The sequence below is a fragment of the Bombina bombina genome, chromosome 7 (assembly GCF_027579735.1).
Source record: "Bombina bombina isolate aBomBom1 chromosome 7, aBomBom1.pri, whole genome shotgun sequence".
NCBI classification, from domain to species: domain Eukaryota; kingdom Metazoa; phylum Chordata; class Amphibia; order Anura; family Bombinatoridae; genus Bombina; species Bombina bombina.
Genome location: NC_069505.1, coordinates 451,664,911 through 451,684,329, shown reverse-complemented (window position 1 = coordinate 451,684,329; position 19,419 = coordinate 451,664,911). Strand labels below are relative to the sequence as shown.

Sequence of the window (19,419 nt, the reverse complement as noted above, 5' to 3'; positions counted from 1 at the left end):
CGCAAACATTGGGAATGATTCCAGTGAATAGGGATATGGAGGCAAGGAAAGTGAAATTAAAAGTGGCGAGTCATATACACAGCTCTTTGAATAAAATCAACCTTAATCTTGGCTTAGTCTTACTAAGTATTATCAGGACCCTTATTCCTACTCTCTTGTTTGGTGTTCTTCTGTAAAGGTGCCCTGATAATAAAAAAACGATCCTATATAAGGATCCTTCAGTGACAGCCTCAAGTCCCTTATTCCACCTAACAGCAGTGCCCCTGATATGCTCAACTATATGATTTCCAAGCTAGGAAATAAATAATAGCAAGTCCCCAGTCTTCATAAAGTAAAAAAGAGAGATTGAGCTCTCACTGTGCCTTGAGCCTTCCAACCTGTGAAGGAAAAGAGCACTTATCTTGAAGCCTCAGCTGTGGGCACACACGGCCTGACAGATCCATCCAGACTTCTGACAGGGACCTGAATAGAAGGGAAAATAAAGTAACTAACCCTGGTTGCCGGGTGGGGGTTAGCATAAATTGTTGGAGAACAGAGAAGCTTCCCTGCGACCTCTAACAGCTAAAAGCCACCAAAAGGCTTACTTAAGACAATTGCATGGAGGCAGCATTACCCCAGTCCTACTTGAAGGGAAGCTACCCCATAAAGGACTTAGTTAAATTATTCTTCAGAGCACACTCTTCGCTTCCTCTTGTTACGAAGGTAAAGAATGACTGGATAGTATGGGAAGTGGGAGGGATACTTAAGCTTTGCTGGGATGACTTTGCCTCCTCCTGGTGGCCAGGAGTTAAATTCCCACTAATAATTGAATGGAATCATGGACTCTCCATGCCATTGGAAAGAAATTATATATTTGCATTTTTTTTGGCAAACAGACCCAGCAGATTCAAATTATACTGTTATTATTTGTAAATATCATGACATGAGAAAAATATAACTAAAAGTGAGAATTTTTTTTTTTTTTTATTACAATTTAGATAAACAAATATAGTCAAAACATTTATGGATCTATAATTGCACTAAGTAACCTTACTAAAATAAACAGAAATAGAGAATAATTCAGTTTTTTAGCATTGGAAATCAAAATAAAAACTATATAATATACATTTATTCAGCTAGGGGGTGATCTTAACCAGAAAAGAGGGCTTTTGGAAGCCTCTTGCACTTTTGATATTAAAGTAGGACTTGCCCTGTCCACCTAAACACCAGGTCAATTTAAATTCCAGCTAGGCAAACACTGTAACCTCAGTGATACCCTGACTATAATACACTTAACAGTATCTAAAAATGTTTAAAAAATATATACCGTATATGAGCCTTTGGGTATATTTATATAACTATGATCTGCACGTAGTGGCTCTTTACCATACTCTACCATACTAAGCACATTTTATTTACACCAGGTGATCACTTGGCTGTTCAAACCTATGTAGGGATGCTCAGTCACATGCTTTCTCTTCTGTATGAATTTTTTTATGTTTAATAAGAATTGATTTCTGAGCAAAACTTTCCCCACATTCAGAACATAAAAATTCTCTCTCTTTTTTATGAATTTTCTGATGATTAACTAGAACTGATTTCCGAGAAAAACTTTTCCTACATTCAGAACATGAAAAAGCTTTCTCTCCTGAATGAATTTTCAGATGATTATCAAGAACTGATTTCCGAGCAAAACATTTCCCACAATCATAACATGAAAATATTTTCTCTCCTGTATGAATTGTCTGATGTGCAATAAGGTGTGGTTTCTGAGCAAAACATTTCCCACAATCAGAACATAAAAACTCTCTCTCTCCTGTATGAATTTTCTGATGCTTAGTAAGAGTTGATTTCTCAGTAAAACATTTCCCACATTTGGGGACATGAAAATGCTTTCTCTCCTGTATGAATTTTCTCATGCTTAATAAGATTTGCTTTCTCAGCAAAACATTTCCACAATTAGAACATAAAAATGCTTTCTCTCCTGTATGAGTTTTCTGATGTCTTATAACATATGATTTCCGATTAAAACATTTCCCACATTCAGAACACGAAAATGGTTCTCATCTCTTGTATGAGATTTCTGATGTCCTGAAATATTTGATTTCCTGGTAACACATTCCCCATATTCAGAACACAATTTTTCCCATGTGGCTTCTTTGATTTGAAGATTGAAACAAGCATCTGTATGTTCACTATCACTAGGATTACTGTAGTTTGTAATTTCACCTGTTGATAAGAAATATAATGGGATTAATGTTAGACATTAATGATATCATTATTATATTTTGAGGGCATTGTAACTGTTTTGAATGAGTGTCTACCACAAGAGTAAGGGTCAGGCTATAACCCCTACACATTTCCCCAGCTCCATGCTAAGGCTTAAAGGGACAGTATACACTCATTTTCATATAACTGCATGTAATAGACACTACTATAAAGAATAAGATGCACAGATACGATATAAAAATCCAGTATAAAAATGGTTTAAAAAACGTACTTAGAAGCTTTCAGTTTAGCTCTGTTGAAAAGGCAGATGAAAGCCCACTGCAAGTGGGAAATAAGACATTCCCCCCCTCCCCCTTCTTTTGCATATGAAAAGACCCTTGACACAAACAGGAGCAAGCTGGAGAAGGTAGCCGACGGTATTCAAATAAAACTTTGGGGCTTGGTTAGGAGTCTGAAAATCAGAGCAATGTTATTTAAAAATAAGCAAAATTATACATTAAAAAAAAAAAAAACTTTATGGGCTTTATAAATAGATCATCTACAAAACATTTATGCAAAGAAAAAATGAGTGTATAATGGCCCTTTAAGGGCAGTTGACTAGACATTAAAGGGACAGTAAACCTAAAATATAATGTTATATAATTCTGCACATAGTGCAGAATTATATAACATTATATTAGTGTTATCGTTATAAAACGTAATATTCCCTTTGAATTTTTTATAAATATGACAGTTTCTCAGTCCCGCTCTCTGTGCTCTTCTGAGCGGGTCTGTTTTTATTACACAGCGCATCGGGCCAGCTGTATAGTCACAGCCCGACCGCGCCATTACAATAAGTGCAGCTTGCTCCTGCTCTGTCTGACAGCACACGATTGTCAATACTATGATCATAATTTGATGGCATATATTTGATCATAGTATTGATATTTTTTCAAAATTTGCTATTGATGATGTTAAAAACCTACAGAATAAAATACAAAAAAAAAGATAAAGACAAACAAACATGTAGACTTGTATGGTCATAATGGGTGTCTCTTAGATAATGGGTCTATAAAAGCTTTAAAAGCTTTACAAACAAATAAAAATGTTGTTTTAAAATCTGCAAACAAGGGTGGAGCAACAGTTCTTTTTGACAAAGATTATTATGTGAAAGAGATTAAGTCACAGTTATCAGATGGTGAGGTTTTACCAATGTCTACCATATAATCCTATTTTTAACATTGAAAAGGAGATGAATAATACGGTTTTGTATGCCTTTAAGAATGGTATCATTGGTAAAAAGGAAATTATGTTTCTCTCTCGTGAATATGCACAAACACCTGTATTATACACCTTACCTAAGGTTCACAAAAATTTACAGCCCCCCCCCCCGGGTCGCCCTATTATCTCTAGTATGAATTCTGTATGTTCCAACATTTCAATCTATCTAGATCATATTTTAAGACCTTTTGTAGAACTATCTAGCTCTTATATAAAGGACACAAGCAACTTTTTGGTTAAACTAAGTGACTTAAATATTGCCACTGATAAAACATAATTTATGTAAGAACTTACCTGATAAATTCATTTCTTTCATATTAGCAAGAGTCCATGAGCTAGTGACGTATGGGATATACATTCCTACCAGGAGGGGCAAAGTTTCCCAAACCTCAAAATGCCTATAAATACACCCCTCACCACACCCACAATTCAGTTTAACGAATAGCCAAGAAGTGGGGTGATAAAAAAGTGCGAAAGCATATAAAATAAGGAATTGGAATAATTGTGCTTTATACAAAAATCATAACCACCACAAAAAAAGGGCGGGCCTCATGGACTCTTGCTAATATGAAAGAAATGAATTTATCAGGTAAGTTCTTACATAAATTATGTTTTCTTTCATGTAATTAGCAAGAGTCCATGAGCTAGTGACGTATGGGATAATGTATACCCAAGATGTGGATCTTTCCACACAAGAGGTCACTAGAGAGGGAGGGATAAAATAAAGACAGCCAATTCCTGCTGAAAATAATCCACACCCAAAATAAAGTTTAATGAAAAACATAAGCAGAAGATTCAGACTGAAACCGCTGCCTGAAGTACTTTCTACCAAAAACTGCTTCAGAAGAAGAAAATACATCAAAATGGTAGAATTTAGTAAAAGTATGCAAAGAGGACCAAGTTGCTGCTTTGCAAATCTGATCAACCGAAGCTTCATTCCTAAACGCCCAGGAAGTAGAAACTGACCTGGTAGAATGAGCTGTAATCCTCTGAGGCGGAGTTTTACCCGACTCAACATAGGCAAGATGAATTAAAGATTTCAACCAAGATGCCAAAGAAATGGCAGAAGCTTTCTGGCCTTTTCTAGAACCGGAAAAGATAACAAATAGACTAGAAGTCTTTCGGAAAGACTTAGTAGCTTCAACATAATATTTCAAAGCTCTAACAACATCCAAAAGAATGCAATGATTTCTCCTTAGAATTATTAGGATTAGGACATAATGAAGGAACCACAATTTCTCTACTAATGTTGTTGGAATTCACAACTTTAGGTAAAAATTCAAAAGAAGTTCGCAACACCACCGCCTTATCCTGATGAAAAAATCAGAAAAGGAGACTCACAAGAAAGAGCAGATAATTCAGAAAACTCTTCTGGCAGAAGAGATGGCCAAAAGGAACAAAACTTTCCAAGAAAGTAATTAATGTCCAATGAATGCATAGGTTCAAAGGGAGGAGCTTGAAGAGCTCCCAGAACCAAATTCAAACTCCAAGGAGGAGAAATTGACTTAATGACAGGTTTTTATACGAACCAAAGCTTGTACAAAACAATGAATATCAGGAAGAATAGCAATCTTCTGTGAAAAAGAACAGAAAGAGCAGAGATTTGTCCCTTCAAGGAACTTGCAGACAAACCCTTATCTAAACCATCCTGAAGAAACTGTAAATTCTCGGTATTCTAAAAGAATGCCAAGAAAAATGATGAGAAAGACACCAAGAAATATAAGTCTTCCAGACTCTATATTATATCTCTCTAGATACAGATTTACGAGCCTGTAACATAGTATTAATCACAGAGTCAGAGAAAACCTCTTTGACCAAGAATCAAGCGTTCAATCTCCATACCTTTAAATTTAAGGATTTCAGATCCTGATGGAAAAAAGGACCTTGTGACAGAAGGTCTGGTCTTAACGGAAGAGTCCACGGTTGGCAAGAGGCCATCCGGACAAGATCCGCATACCAAAACCTGTGAGGCCATGCCGGAGCTACCAGCAGAACAAACGAGCATTCCTTCAGAATCTTGGAGATTACTCTTGGAAGAAGAACTAGAGGCGGAAAGATATAGGCAGGATGATACTTCCAAGGAAGTGATAATGCATCCACTGCCTCCGCCTGAGGATCCCGGGATCTGGACAGATATCTGGGAAGTTTCTTGTTTAGATGAGACGCCATCAGATCTATTTCTGGAAGTTCCCACATTTGAACAATCTGAAGAAATACCTCTGGGTGAAGAGACCATTCTGCCCGGATGCAACGTTTTGGCGACTGAGATAATCCGCTTCCCAATTGTCTACACCTGGGATATGAACCGCAGAGATTAGACAGGAGCTGGATTCCGCCAAACCAAAATTCGAGATACTTCTTTCATAGCCAGAGGACTGTGAGTCCCTCCTTGATGATTGATGTATGCCACAGTTGTGACATTGTCTGTCTGAAAACAAATGAACGATTCTCTCTTCAGAAGAGGCCAAAACTGAAGAGCTCTGAAAATTGCACGGAGTTCCAAAATATTGATCGGTAATCTCACCTCCTGAGATTCCCAAACTCCTTGTGCCGTCAGAGATCCCCACACAGCTCCCCAACCTGTGAGACTTGCATCTGTTGAAATTACAGTCCAGGTCGGAAGCACAAAAGAAGCCCCCTGAATTAAACGATGGTGATCTGTCCACCACGTTAGAGAGTGTCGAACAATCGGTTTTAAAGATATTAATTGAGATATCTTTGTGTAATCCTTTGCACCATTGATTCAGCATACAGAGCTGAAGAGGTCGCATGTGAAAACGAGCAAAGGGGATCGCGTCCGATGCAGCAGTCATAAGACCTAGAATTTCCATGCATAAGGCTACCGAAGGGAATGATTGTGACTGAAGGTTTCGACAAGCTGAAATCAATTTTAGACGTCTCTTGTCTGTTAAAGACAGAGTCATCAACACTGAATCTATCTGGAAACCCAGAAAGGTTACCCTTGTCTGAGGAATCAATGAACTTTTTGGTAAATTGATCCTCCAACCATGATCTTGAAGAAACAACACAAGTCGATTCGTTATGAGATTCTGCTAAATTAAAGACTGAGCAAGTACCAAGATATCGTCAAATAAGGAAATACCACAATACCCTGTTCTCTGATTACAGACAGAAGGGCACCGAGAACCTTTGTAAAAATTCTTGGAGCTGTAGCTAGGCCAACGGCAGAGCCACAAACTGGTAATGCTTGTCCAGAAAAGAGAATCTCAGGAACTGATAAGATCTGGATGAATCGGAATATGCAGATATACCATCCTGTAAATCTATTGTGGACATATAATTCCCTTGCTGAACAAAAGGCAATATAGTCCTTACAGTTACCATCTTGAACGTTGGTATCCTTACATAACGATTCAATAATTTTAGATCCAGAACTGGTCTGAAGGAATTCTCCTTCTTTGGTACAATGAAGAGATTTGAATAAAACCCCATCCCCTGTTCCGGAACTGGAACTGGCATAATTACTCCAGCCAACTCTAGATCTGAAAACACAATTCAGAAATGCTTGAGCTTTCACTGGATTTAGTGGACATGGGAAAGAAAAAATCTCTTTGCAGGAGGTCTCATCTTGAAACCAATTCTGTACCCTTCTGAAACAATGTTCTGAATCCAAAGATTGTGAACAGAATTGATCCAAATTTCTTTGAAAAAACGTAACCTGCCCCCTACCAGCTGAACTGGAATGAGGGCCGTACCTTCATGTGAACTTAGAAGCAGGCTTTGCCTTTCTAGCAGGCTTGGATTTATTCCAGACTGGAGATGGTTTCCAAACTGAAACTGCTCCTGAGGACGAAGGATCAGGCTTTTGTTCTTTGTTGAAACGAAAGGAACGAAAACGATTGTTAGCCCTGTTTTTACCTTTAGACTTTTTATCCTGTGGTAAAAAAGTTCCTTTCCCACCAGTAACAGTTGAAATAATAGAATCCAACTGAGAACCAAATAATTTGTTTCCCTGGAAAGAAATGGAAAGTAGAGTTGATTTAGAAGCCATATCAGCATTCCAGGTCTTAAGCCATAAAGCTCTTCTGGCTAAGATAGCCAGAGACATAAACCTAACATCAACTCTAATAATATCAAAAATGTCATCACAGATGAAATTATTAGCATGCTGGAGAAGAATAATAATATCATGAGAATCACGATTTGTTACTTGTTGCGCTAGAGTTTCCAACCAAAAAAGTTGAAGCTGCAGCAACATCAGCCAATGATATAGCAGGTCTAAGAAGATTACCTGAACATAGATAAGCTTTTCTTAGAAAAGATTCAATTTTTCTATCTAAAGGGATCCTTAACGAGGTACCATCTGACGTAGGAATGGTAGTACGTTTAGCAAGGGTAGAAATAGCCCCATCAACTTTAGGGATTTTGTCCCAAAATTCTAACCTGTCAGGCGGAACAGGATATAATTGCTTAAAACGTTTAGAAGGAGTAAATGAATTACCCAATTTATCCCATTCCTTGGAAATTACTGCAGAAATAGCATTAGGAACAGGAAAGACTTCTGGAATAACCGCAGGAGCTTTAAAAACCTTATCCAAACGTATAGAATTAGTATCAAGAGGACTAGAATCCTCTATTTCTAAAGCAATTAGTACTTCTTTAAGTAAAGAGCGAATAAATTCCATCTTAAATAATATGAAGATTTATCAGCATCAATCTCTGAGATAGAATCCTCTGAACCAGAAGAGTCCAAAGAATCAGAATGATGGTGTTCATTTAAAAATTCATCTGTAGAGAGAGAAGATTTAAAAGACTTTTTACGTTTACTAGAAGGAGAAATAACAGACAAAGCCTTCTTTATGGATTCAGAAACAAAATCTCTTATGTTATCAGGAACATTCTGCACCTTAGATGTTGAGGGAACTGCAACAGGTAAGTGGTACATCACTAAAGGAAATATTATCTGCTTTAAACAAGTTTGTCATGACAATTATTACAAACAACAGCTGGAGGAATAGCTACCAAAAGTTTACAGCAGATACACTTAGCTTTGGTAGATCCAGCAGGCAGTGGTTTTCCTGTAGTATCTTCTGGCTCAGATGTAACGTGAGACATCTTGCAATATGTAAGAGAAAAAACAACATATAAAGCAAAATAGATCAAATTCCTTATAAGACAGTTTCAGGAATGGGAAAAAAATGCCAAACATCAAGCTTCTAGCAACCAGAAGGCAAATGAAAAATGAGACTGAAATAATGTGGAGACAAAAGCGACGCCCATCATTTTTTGGCGCCAAATAAGACGCCCACATTATTTGGCGCCTAAATGCTTTTGGCGCCAAAAATGACGCCACATCCGGAACGCCGACATTTTTGGCGCAAAATAACGTCAAAAAATGACGCAACTTCCGGCGACACGTATGACGCCGGAAACGGAAAGAATTTTTGCGCCAAAAAAAGTCCGCGCCAAGAATGACGCAATAAAATGAAGCATTTTCAGCCCCCTGCGAGCCTAACAGCCCACAGGGAAAAAAGTCAAATTTTTGAGGTAAGAAAAAATATGATAATTTAAAGCATAATCCCAAATATGAAACTGACTGTCTGGAAATAAGGAAAGTTGAACATTCTGAGTCAAGGCAAATAAATGTTTGAATACATATATTTAGAACTTTATAAATAAAGTGCCCAACCATAGCTTAGAGTGTCACAGAAAATAAGACTTACTTACCCCAGGACACTCATCTACATGTTTGTAGAAAGCCAAACCAGTACTGAACGAGAATCAGTAGAGGAAATGGTAAATATAAGAGTATATCGTCGAATCCTGAAAAGGGAGGGTAAGAGATGAATCTCTACGACCGATAACAGAGAACCTTATGAAATAGATCCCGTTAGAAGGAGATCACTGCATTCAATAGGCAATACTCTCTTCACATCCCTCTGACATTCACTGCACGCTGAGAGGAAAACCGGGCTCCAACTTGCTGCGGAGCGCATATCAACGTAGAATCTAGCACAAACTTACTTCACCACCTCCCTTGGAGGCAAAGTTTGTAAAAACTGATTTGTGGGTGTGGTGAGGGGTGTATTTATAGGCATTTTAAGGTTTGGGAAACTTTGCCCCTCCTGGTAGGAATGTATATCCCATACGTCACTAGCTCATGGACTCTTGTTAATTACATGAAAGAAATAACGTCAAAAAATGACGCAACTTCCGGCGACACGTATGACGCCGGAAACGGAAAAGATTTTTTGCGCCAAAAAAGTCAGCGCCAAAAATGACGCAATAAAATGAAGCATTTTCAGCCCCCGCGAGCCTAACAGCCCACAGGGAAAAAAGAGTCAAATTTTTGAAGGTAAGAAAAAAATGTTTAAATCAAATGCATTATCCCAAATATGAAACTGACTGTCTGAAAAATAAGGAATGTTGAACATTCTGAGTCAAGGCAAATAAATGTTTGAATACATATATTTAGAACTTTATAAACAAAGTGCCCAACCATAGCTTAGAGTGTCACAGAAAATAAGATTTACTTACCCCAGGACACTCATCTACATGTTTGTAGAAAGCCAAACCAGTACTGAAACGAGAATCAGCAGAGGTAATGGTATATATAAGAGTATATCGTCGATCTGAAAAGGGAGGTAAGAGATGAATCTCTACGACCGATAACATAGAACCTATGAAATAGACCCCGTAGAAGGAGATTACTGCATTCAAATAGGCAATACTCTCCTCACATCCCTCTGACATTCACTGCACGCTGAGAGGGAAAACCGGGCTCCACTTGCTGCGGAGCGCATATCAACGTAGAATCTAGCACAAACTTACTTCACCACCTCCATCGGAGGCAAAGTTTGTAAAACTGAATTGTGGGTGTGGTGAGGGGTGTATTTATAGGCATTTTGAGGTTTGGGAAACTTTGCCCCTCCTGGTAGGAATGTATATCCCATACGTCACTAGCTCATGGACTCTTGCTAATTACATGAAAGAAATGAAGATTTATCAGTGTCAATATCTGAAGCAGAATCTTCTGAACCAGAGAGATCCTCATCAGAAATAGATTAAGTCAGAATGATGGCGGTCATTTAAAAAATTCATCTAAAATATGAGAAGTTTAAAAGACCTTTTACGTTTACTGGATGGAGGAATAACAGACAGAGCATTCCTAATAGAATTAGAAACAAATTCTCTTACATTAACAGGAACATCCTGAACATTAGATGTTGAATGAACAACAGGTAATGGATTATTACTAATGGAGACATTATCTGCGTTAGAAAGTTTATCATGACAACTAACACAAACTACAGCCGGAGGAACAGTTACCAAAAGTTTACAACAAATGCACTTAGCTTTGGTAGAACCAACATCAGGCAGCGTCTTTCCAGAAGTAGATTCTGATCCAGGGTCAGGTTGTGACATCTTGCAATATGTAATAGAAAAAAAACAGAATTTATGCTTACCTGATAAATTACTTTCTCCAACGGTGTGTCCGGTCCACGGCGTCATCCTTACTTGTGGGATATTCTCTTCCCCAACAGGAAATGGCAAAGAGCCCAGCAAAGCTGGGTCACATGATCCCCCCTAGGCTCCGCCTTCCCAGTCATTCGACCGACGTAAAGGAGGAATATGCATAGGAGAAATCATATGATACCGTGGTGACTGTAGTTAGAGAAAATAATTCATCAGACCTGATTAAAAAACCAGGGCGGGGCCGTGGACCGGACACACCGTTGGAGAAAGTAATTTATCAGGTAAGCATAAATTCTGTTTTCTCCAACATAGGTGTGTCCGGTCCACGGCGTCATCCTTACTTGTGGGAACCAATACCAAAGCTTTAGGACACGGATGATGGGAGGGAGCAAATCAGGTCGCCTAGATGGAAGGCACCACGGCTTGCAAAACCTTTCTCCCAAAAATAGCCTCAGAAGAAGCAAAAGTATCAAATTTGTAGAATTTGGTAAAAGTGTGCAGTGAAGACCAAGTCGCTGCCTTACATATCTGATCAACAGAAGCCTCGTTCTTGAAGGCCAATGTGGAAGCCACGGCCCTAGTGGAGTGAGCTGTGATTCTTTCAGGAGGCTGCCGTCCGGCAGTCTCATAAGCCAATCGGATGATGCTTTTAAGCCAAAAAGAGAGAGAGGTAGAAGTTGCTTTTTGACCTCTCCTTTTACCAGAATAAACAACAAACAAAGAAGATGTTTGTCTGAAATCCTTTGTAGCTTCTAAGTAGAATTTTAGAGCACAAACTACATCCAAATTGTGCAATAAACGTTCCTTCTTTGAAACTGGATTTGGACACAAAGAAGGCACGACTATCTCCTGGTTAACATTTTTGTTAGAAACAACTTTCGGAAGAAAACCAGGTTTAGTACGCAAAACCACCTTATCTGCATGGAACACCAGATATGGAGGAGAACACTGCAGAGCAGATAACTCTGAAACTCTTCTTGCAGAAGAAATTGCAACCAAAAACAAAACTTTCCAAGATAATAACTTTATATCAACGGAATGTAGGGGGTTCAAACGGAACCCCCTGAAGAACTGAAAGAACTAAATTGAGACTCCAGGGAGGAGTCAAAGGTTTGTAAACAGGCTTGATTCTAACCAGAGCCTGAACAAAAGCTTGAACATCTGGCACAGCCGCCAGCTTTTTGTGAAGTAAAACAGATAAGGCAGAAATCTGTCCCTTCAAAGAACTTGCAGATAATCCTTTCTCCAAACCCTCTTGAAGAAAGGATAGAATCTTAGGAATTTTTATCTTGTCCCATGGGAATCCTTTAGATTCACACCAACAGATATATTTTTTCCATATTTTATGGTAGATTTTTCTAGTTACAGGCTTTCTAGCCTGAACAAGAGTATCAATGACAGAATCTGAGAACCCTCGCTTTGATAAAATCAAGCGTTCAATCTCCAAGCAGTCAGTTGGAGTGAGGCCAGATTCGGATGTTCGAACGGACCTTGAACAAGAAGGTCCTGTCTCAAAGGTAGCTTCCATGGTGGAGCCGATGACATATTCACCAGGTCTGCATACCAAGTCCTGCGTGGCCACGCAGGAGCTATCAAGATCACCGATACCCTCTCCTGGTGGCTTCCTCACATACAGAACATAGTCTATCTGATAGTTCAGACATGTTAAACAGGCATAAACTTGATAACAAAGTACAAAAAACGTTTTAAAATAAAACCGTTACTGTCACTTTAAATTTTAAACTGAACACACTTTATTACTGAATATGCAAAAAAGTATGAAGGAATTGTTCAAAATTCACCAAAATTTCCCCACAGTGTCTTAAAGCCTTAAAAGTATTGCACACCAAATTTGAAAGCTTTAACTCTTAAAATAACGGAACCGGAGCCGTTTTTATATTTAACCCCTATACAGTCCCTGGTATCTGCTTTGCTGAGACCCAACCAAGCCCAGAGGGGAATACGATACCAAATGACGCCTTCAGCCAGCTTTTTCTGTGTATCTGAGCTCCTCACACATGCATCTGCATGCCTTGCTTCCCAAAAACAACTGCGCATTAGTGGCGCGAAACTGAGGCTCTGCCTATGAGTAGAGAAGGCCCCCAGTGAAAAAGGTGTCCAAATACAGTGCCTGCTGTTTTTTTTTTTTTTTTTAACAAAATTCCCAAGATTAAAATAACTCCTCAAAGCAATAAACCATTATACATGCTTATAAAATAATCGTTTCTGCCCAGAAAAATGTCTACCAGTCTTTAAAAGCCCTTGTGAAGCCCTTATATCTTGTTAATAAAATGGCTTACCGGATCCCATAGGGAAAATGACAGCTTCCAGCATTACCAAGTCTTGTTAGAAATGTGTCATACTTCGAGCAGCAAAAGTCTGCACACTGTTCCCCCCAACTGAAGTTACTTCATCTCAACAGTCCTGTGTGGAAACAGCCATCGATTTTAGTAACGGTTGCTAAAATCATCTTCCTCTTACAAACAGAAATCTTCATCTATTTTCTGTTTCAGAGTAAATAGTACATACCAGCACTATTTTAAAATAACAAACTCTTGATTGAAGAATAAAACTACATTAAACACCAAAAAACTCTTTAACCATCTCCGTGGAGATGTTGCCTGTGCAACGGCAAAGAGAATGACTGGGGAAGGCGAGCCTAGGGGGGGGATCATGTGACCAGACTTTGCTGGGCTCTTTGCCATTATCCTGTTGGGGAAGAGAATATCCCACAAGTAAGGATGACGCCGTGGACCGGACACACCTATGTTGGAGAAACACATATAAAGCAAAATTATCAAATTCCTTAAATGACAGTTTCAGGAATGGGAAAAAAATGCAAAACAAACAAGCCTCTAGCAACCAGAAGCAACAAAAAAATGAGACTGAAATAATGTGAAAAAAACTGCGCCAAGATGACTGTAACACACATGCGTCAAAAAATGACGCAACCACGTGAAAACTTCCGGCGTCAACTATGGCGCTGGAAATGACGAAATTCTGCGTCAAAAAAGGTCGCGCCAAAAATGACGCAATAAATTGAAGCATTTTCTGCCCCCGCGAGCATAACAGCCCGCAAGGAAAAAAGTCAATTTTAAATTTTCAAGTAAGAAAAAATATTTATTCATATGCATTTTCCCAAAAAATTAAACTGACAGTCCTGAAGAAGGAATACTGATTATCCTGAATCAAGGCAAATATAAGTTTAAAACATATATTTAGAACTTTACATATAAAGTGCCCAACCATAGCTTTGAGTGTCATAAATAGAAATAAGATTTACCTACCCCAAGACACTCATCTACAGATAGTAGATAGCCAAACCATACTGAAACGAGAATCATAGAGGTAATGGTATATAAGAGTATATCGTCGATCTGAAAAGGGAGGTAGGAGAAGAAATCTCTACGACCGATAACAGAGAACCTATGAAATAGATCCCCTATAGGAAGACCATGGTTTTCAAATAGGCAATACTCTCTTCACATCCCTCTGACATTCACTGCACTCTGAGAGGAAAACCGGCTTCAGCCTCTGCGAAGCGCATATCAACATAGAAATCTAGCACAAACTTACTTCACCACCTCCATGGGAGGCAAAGTTTGTAAAAACTGAATTGTGGGTGTGGTGAGGGTGTATTTATAGGCATTTTGAGGTTGGGAAACTTTGCCCCTCCTGGTAGGAATGTATATCCCATACGTCACTAGCTCATGGACTCTTGCTAATTACATGAAAGAAAAAGCATTTTATACACCTTAGATGTATCGAGCCTATACACCTCCATAACACATGCATCTGGCATAGGAGCAGTGAAAAAGGTTTAGCAACAATTCAGCACATTTAATAGCTGCCAGATAGATTTTGTTTTAGAACTTCTTGAAATTGTGCTCAGTTGTAACTACTTCTTATTCCAAGATGAATTCTATATTCAAAAGCAGGGTACGGCAATGGGTCCAATGTCGCCCAACATACGCAAAATATATTCATGAACATCTTGGAGGAGAGATTCGTTTTTGAGAACGATCTCTTCATTCTATGTGGCGCCACCTGGTGGCGCTACATAGATGATATATTTGGTGTGTGGTTGGGCGACATTGGATCCCTATGGGATTTTGTTAAACAGTGCTACTACACACATCAAGTTTTCAATAAAATATAGTGAGGAAAGTATCGAGTTCTTGGATACTAAAGTTTACAAATTAGGTAATAATTTTGGAACAGATCTTTATATAAAGTCTACAGATAAAAATAGCCTGCTTCATTTTGATAGTTTTCACCCTGAATCCCTTAAGAGGTCATTGCCTCGCAGTCAACTCCTTAGAGTAAGGAGAATTGTATCAGATGATAATCTGGTTAGACAGAGATTGAACCAGATGGGTGATAAGTTTAAAGTGAGGGGTTATCCCACAGGGCTAGTTGACAAAGAGATTGAAGAAGTAGCAACATTGCCACACAATGTTAAAATGAAGTTAAGATGAAGTCCAAACAGGATTGTGTTGTTTTTGTTACAAAATTTTAATGCATTAAGTAACAACATTAATTCTATTCTTAGGAAGGCATTGGCACATTTTGAGTAATGCAATCCCCATGTGACTGAATTTCAGTCAGGTTTTATGCCGGCCCAACGCTGATTGCTTATAGAGCTGTTAATATGAGTCGGGATGGTATCGCAGAAAGACTCTACCAGCATCTCCGGACTCTAACTTTCGCCAGGCTCTCACTGAGAGGCTGACCAGGACTACTAAAAACTCCAGTCCCAATGCTTAGAGTACAACCCTCCATAAGAGACTACTCCGAAACTACCGGCACTCCTCTGCATCCTTCTGTGATGAAAGACAAAGAATGACTGGGGGGATGAGGGAAAAGGGGGAGGTATTTAAGCCTTTGGCTGGGGTGGTCTTTGCCTCCTCCTGGTGGCCAGGTTCTTAATTCCCAATAGTAATGAATGGAGCCATGGACTCTCCTCCCCTTGTAAATGGAAACAGGGAACATGAAATAAAACATATTGGAGTCCCATGATCAATAAGAAATATATGTATGTGACCATAGGAAAATACACAATGTCACAGACATTCGCCAAAATTACCTCAATATGAGGGGAGATTATATTATAGAGCCCATATACATAAAAATAGGGTAAGGTAAATATAAACATATTTATCTTAGGACATATTTGTCCTAAGATCACTAATAAATAGATATACAGTATGTTACAGTATGTAGGAAATAAATTATGTCACAGATATTAGTAGAAATCACTTCAATATGAGAGAGATTATATTGTAGAGCCCATATACATAAAATAGGGAAACACAATTAAATACTGTATTGTCCCAAGTATAGGGCCACACTTTTTCCCCCTAATGTAAGTCTTTAAACTAGTGGTGCGACCTTCAATCGGGATGTTACTCTCTGCTGCTCTCCTGCAGGGACAATTGTGCCCCTACGAATAATGTGTCATTTTAGAACAGAAAATCATTTCTCCACTCGGCCAGCTGCAACTGAAAATGCTAATTAATTCCTCCCCCTCTGGCATTCGCAGAGTGCCTAGCTTTAACTGTATTCTCCCTACAAACACCAGACAGGCAGTTGAGGGTATATGGTAAAAAAAACGGTAAGCGCTGTTCTTATTCTAATTACAGGGAGGGGGGCTGGGGCACACACTGGCTTCCAGGAGACACTGCCGGCTGCCGCTGACAACCAAAGCCCCTGCATTACAACACCCCTCAACATCAGATTGTTGGACACTTTTGTGGGTACAGATGAGCCTTTTTTTCAACCAGTGTCAACGTAAAAGCACAAATATTTATTTTAAACTACAACGCCCATGATTCATTTTGCCAATGAAGGAGTCAGTGTTATAAGTGTGCGTGTGCCCGGGTCCACATGTGCTTTAAAAATTGTCCAGCAAGTCTGATGGGTCTAATGTTATTAGTGGAGCGCATGCGTGCGGTCAGACAGCTGATGGAACGTTAGCTGATCTGACAAGTTTGCTTATCTGACAGAACCTGACAGGAGAGACACAGAGCCACCACACCACTGCTTAATAGGGTGAATAGTGGCACTATGTGAAGGAAGGAGGCTGAGTGTGTGTGTGTGAGGGGGGAGGGTAAGGAAACTGTTATATGTCAGGAATGGAGGAGTGGGTTAAGAGGAGGCGTCTGTGAGGGTTATGAGGGGGCTGTGTGTGTGTGAGGGGGGAGGGTAAGGAGACTGTTATCTGTCAGGAAGGGAGGAGTGGGGTTAAAAGGAGGCAGCCTGTGAGGGTTATGAGGGGGCTGTGTGTGTGTGTGAGGGGGGGGAGGTAAGGTGACTGTTATCTGTCAGGAAGGGAGGAAGGCTAAGAGATTAAGGAGGCGTCTGCATTTGTGAGGGGAGATAGGGGGGCTGAGAAGGGTGGGAGGATGAAGGGGCTGTGCATGAGGAGAAGATTAGAGTTGTGTGAAGGAGTAAGGAGGCTGAAAGTGTAAAAATGTGGGTTCAGTGTCCCTTTAACAGTAATCACCTAGTGTAAAAGAGATTACATAAATGTGCCCATATACTAAAATGGGGAAACATAAAATTAACATAATAGAGTCCCAAGATCACTTAATAAAAATATATCAAGTTACATAGGACCATAATAATGTCACCTAGATGAGAGAGATTTCATTAAAAAAGGTAACCTGAAATAAATATCCTAGTGGTCTAATATATAATGAATGCATATATGAGACATAGGACAGCGCCTATACAATTAACCTCCACTAGAGGGGCAGTTAAACACCAGGAGAATCCCTGAGAAGAAAAATAAAAAAACATGTATATAGGGCAATATCATATGGGAACTGCCTGAAACATAAAGGCAGTCTCGTCTCGCATATAAAAAGCTCCATCTCTTTGAGAGAAATAATTATGATATACAGAGGTAAAAATACATACTAAAAATACATTTCCCCTCAAAAAGACACATTACTCTCCAGTGAAAGTGACCTTAAGTCCTCACTTTAAAATAGAGAGAAACAACGACAGAGTATTGCTATTGCCACTCTCTATCCTACCTTCTTCTCCTAAAGACTTGGGCAAGCCCGCCAAAAGTCGGTCCTTGCGGGGAACGGAAAGTTTAACCCCGTCACTGCTAGAAATTACAGATGATTGAGAGCATCGACAAGCGCCCCCTATATGTATTTTCACTCTTTTTATACAACTAAAACATAAGGGTGAAGGAGGTATATTGGAGTCCGATCAGACCCCTATAGTCGAAACACAAAATGGTGACATAACGGACTGCTATAAAAGCAGCTCTGAGCCGATACAGTACAAGCGTAAAAGCTGGTGTTATAATTTTATTCTTAATAGCCTAAAGACAAACCTCGCTTTCCCTCCGGCTATTAAAACATGACTCATTCTGAGGACAGGGTGACTGCCGCGACTGAGTCCATGAAACAACATAAAGCTCTGGGGCTAAGCGTCAATGCCGCAATTACCTCAGAGAGAGACAGGAACTGACGCTCCGGTGTCAACAATTAAAGGTCTAATCCCCTTCAGAACCGTGTATTGGGACGTAGAAGTAGGTATTCCCTGCAGAGGCTCAAGGCGCGAGAAAACGTCTGACAAAGTAAAGGGACCGATTCCTTCAATGAGAAGTTTGAGGAAATAAAAGAGCCCTCCTCAGAATCCTGTTATAGTCTAGATAATATAGTGACTAGCGCCTGGGTTAATATACGAGCTACACTATAAAAAAGACCCCTAACTGGTCCCTGAAAAGAATTCCAGAGCAAATACAATACAGGAGCGCCAAAGGCTTAGGTATACACCAGGTCAAAATTAAGAAATGTGATAAAAACCAATAGGATGCTGTTTAACGATAGTTGATCTAATAATCAATTTTCATACATATAAATGGGTTATACCAACAGTAACGGTACCAACCGGATACCAAGGGTTAACACCAGGGAACAATGTCCGCATAGGGAATCAGCAATTCACAACCCAGCCAGTTTTCAGGTTTTAAAACAGAATGACTTTATTAAGGCTCATATGCCCAGTATTTATGCAGTCTGAACCCCCCCCAGAAGGGGGGTTTGAAAGAATGTTGTACATTAGATGGAGGGAACACGCCCTTTACATGATACAATAGAATACCTTGCTCAAGCTGATAACAATTTAAACACAGACACACACTTGGCTTTCCTTATCATCTAGGGTCTGGCTCTCTGAGGTTGATTAAACAATGGACTGTGTATCATAACATTAATGACAGTGCACAATAGCTGAGGCTAAAGCTGAACACAGTTAACTCTTTCAGTGCTGACAGAAGGGTCTGTCACATCTACATAGCACAATATACAGCCTATAAGACAACCTTTCTTATGTTATAGTCCAGAAGTTGGCTAGGTTTTGCCACAATGCTCGCCCCCAGAACCAGCCCGGCATACACAGTCTGATCCCAACGGATCGGCTTGGGGATGTCCGGGGCAACAACTTTCGCTCAAGTAAGCTACGGGGTGTTCTCCGCCATCTGCTCCAACTTGG

General features: G+C 39.5%; 1 protein-coding gene across 6 annotated transcripts in view; it reads right to left on the bottom strand.

Moving 5' to 3' along the window:
• Positions 1-944: 944 nt before the first annotated feature.
• The window catches only part of LOC128666689 (uncharacterized), a 257,961-nt gene continuing 239,486 nt past the window's right edge, over positions 945-19,419 (bottom strand). For all 6 annotated transcript variants that reach the window (XM_053721418.1, XM_053721417.1, XM_053721423.1 and 3 more), the window contains one exon: positions 945-2,208. In XM_053721418.1, the coding sequence (XP_053577393.1) occupies positions 1,985-2,208 (224 nt within the window). In that variant the 3' untranslated portion in view covers positions 945-1,984. The remainder of the gene's footprint in view (positions 2,209-19,419) is intronic.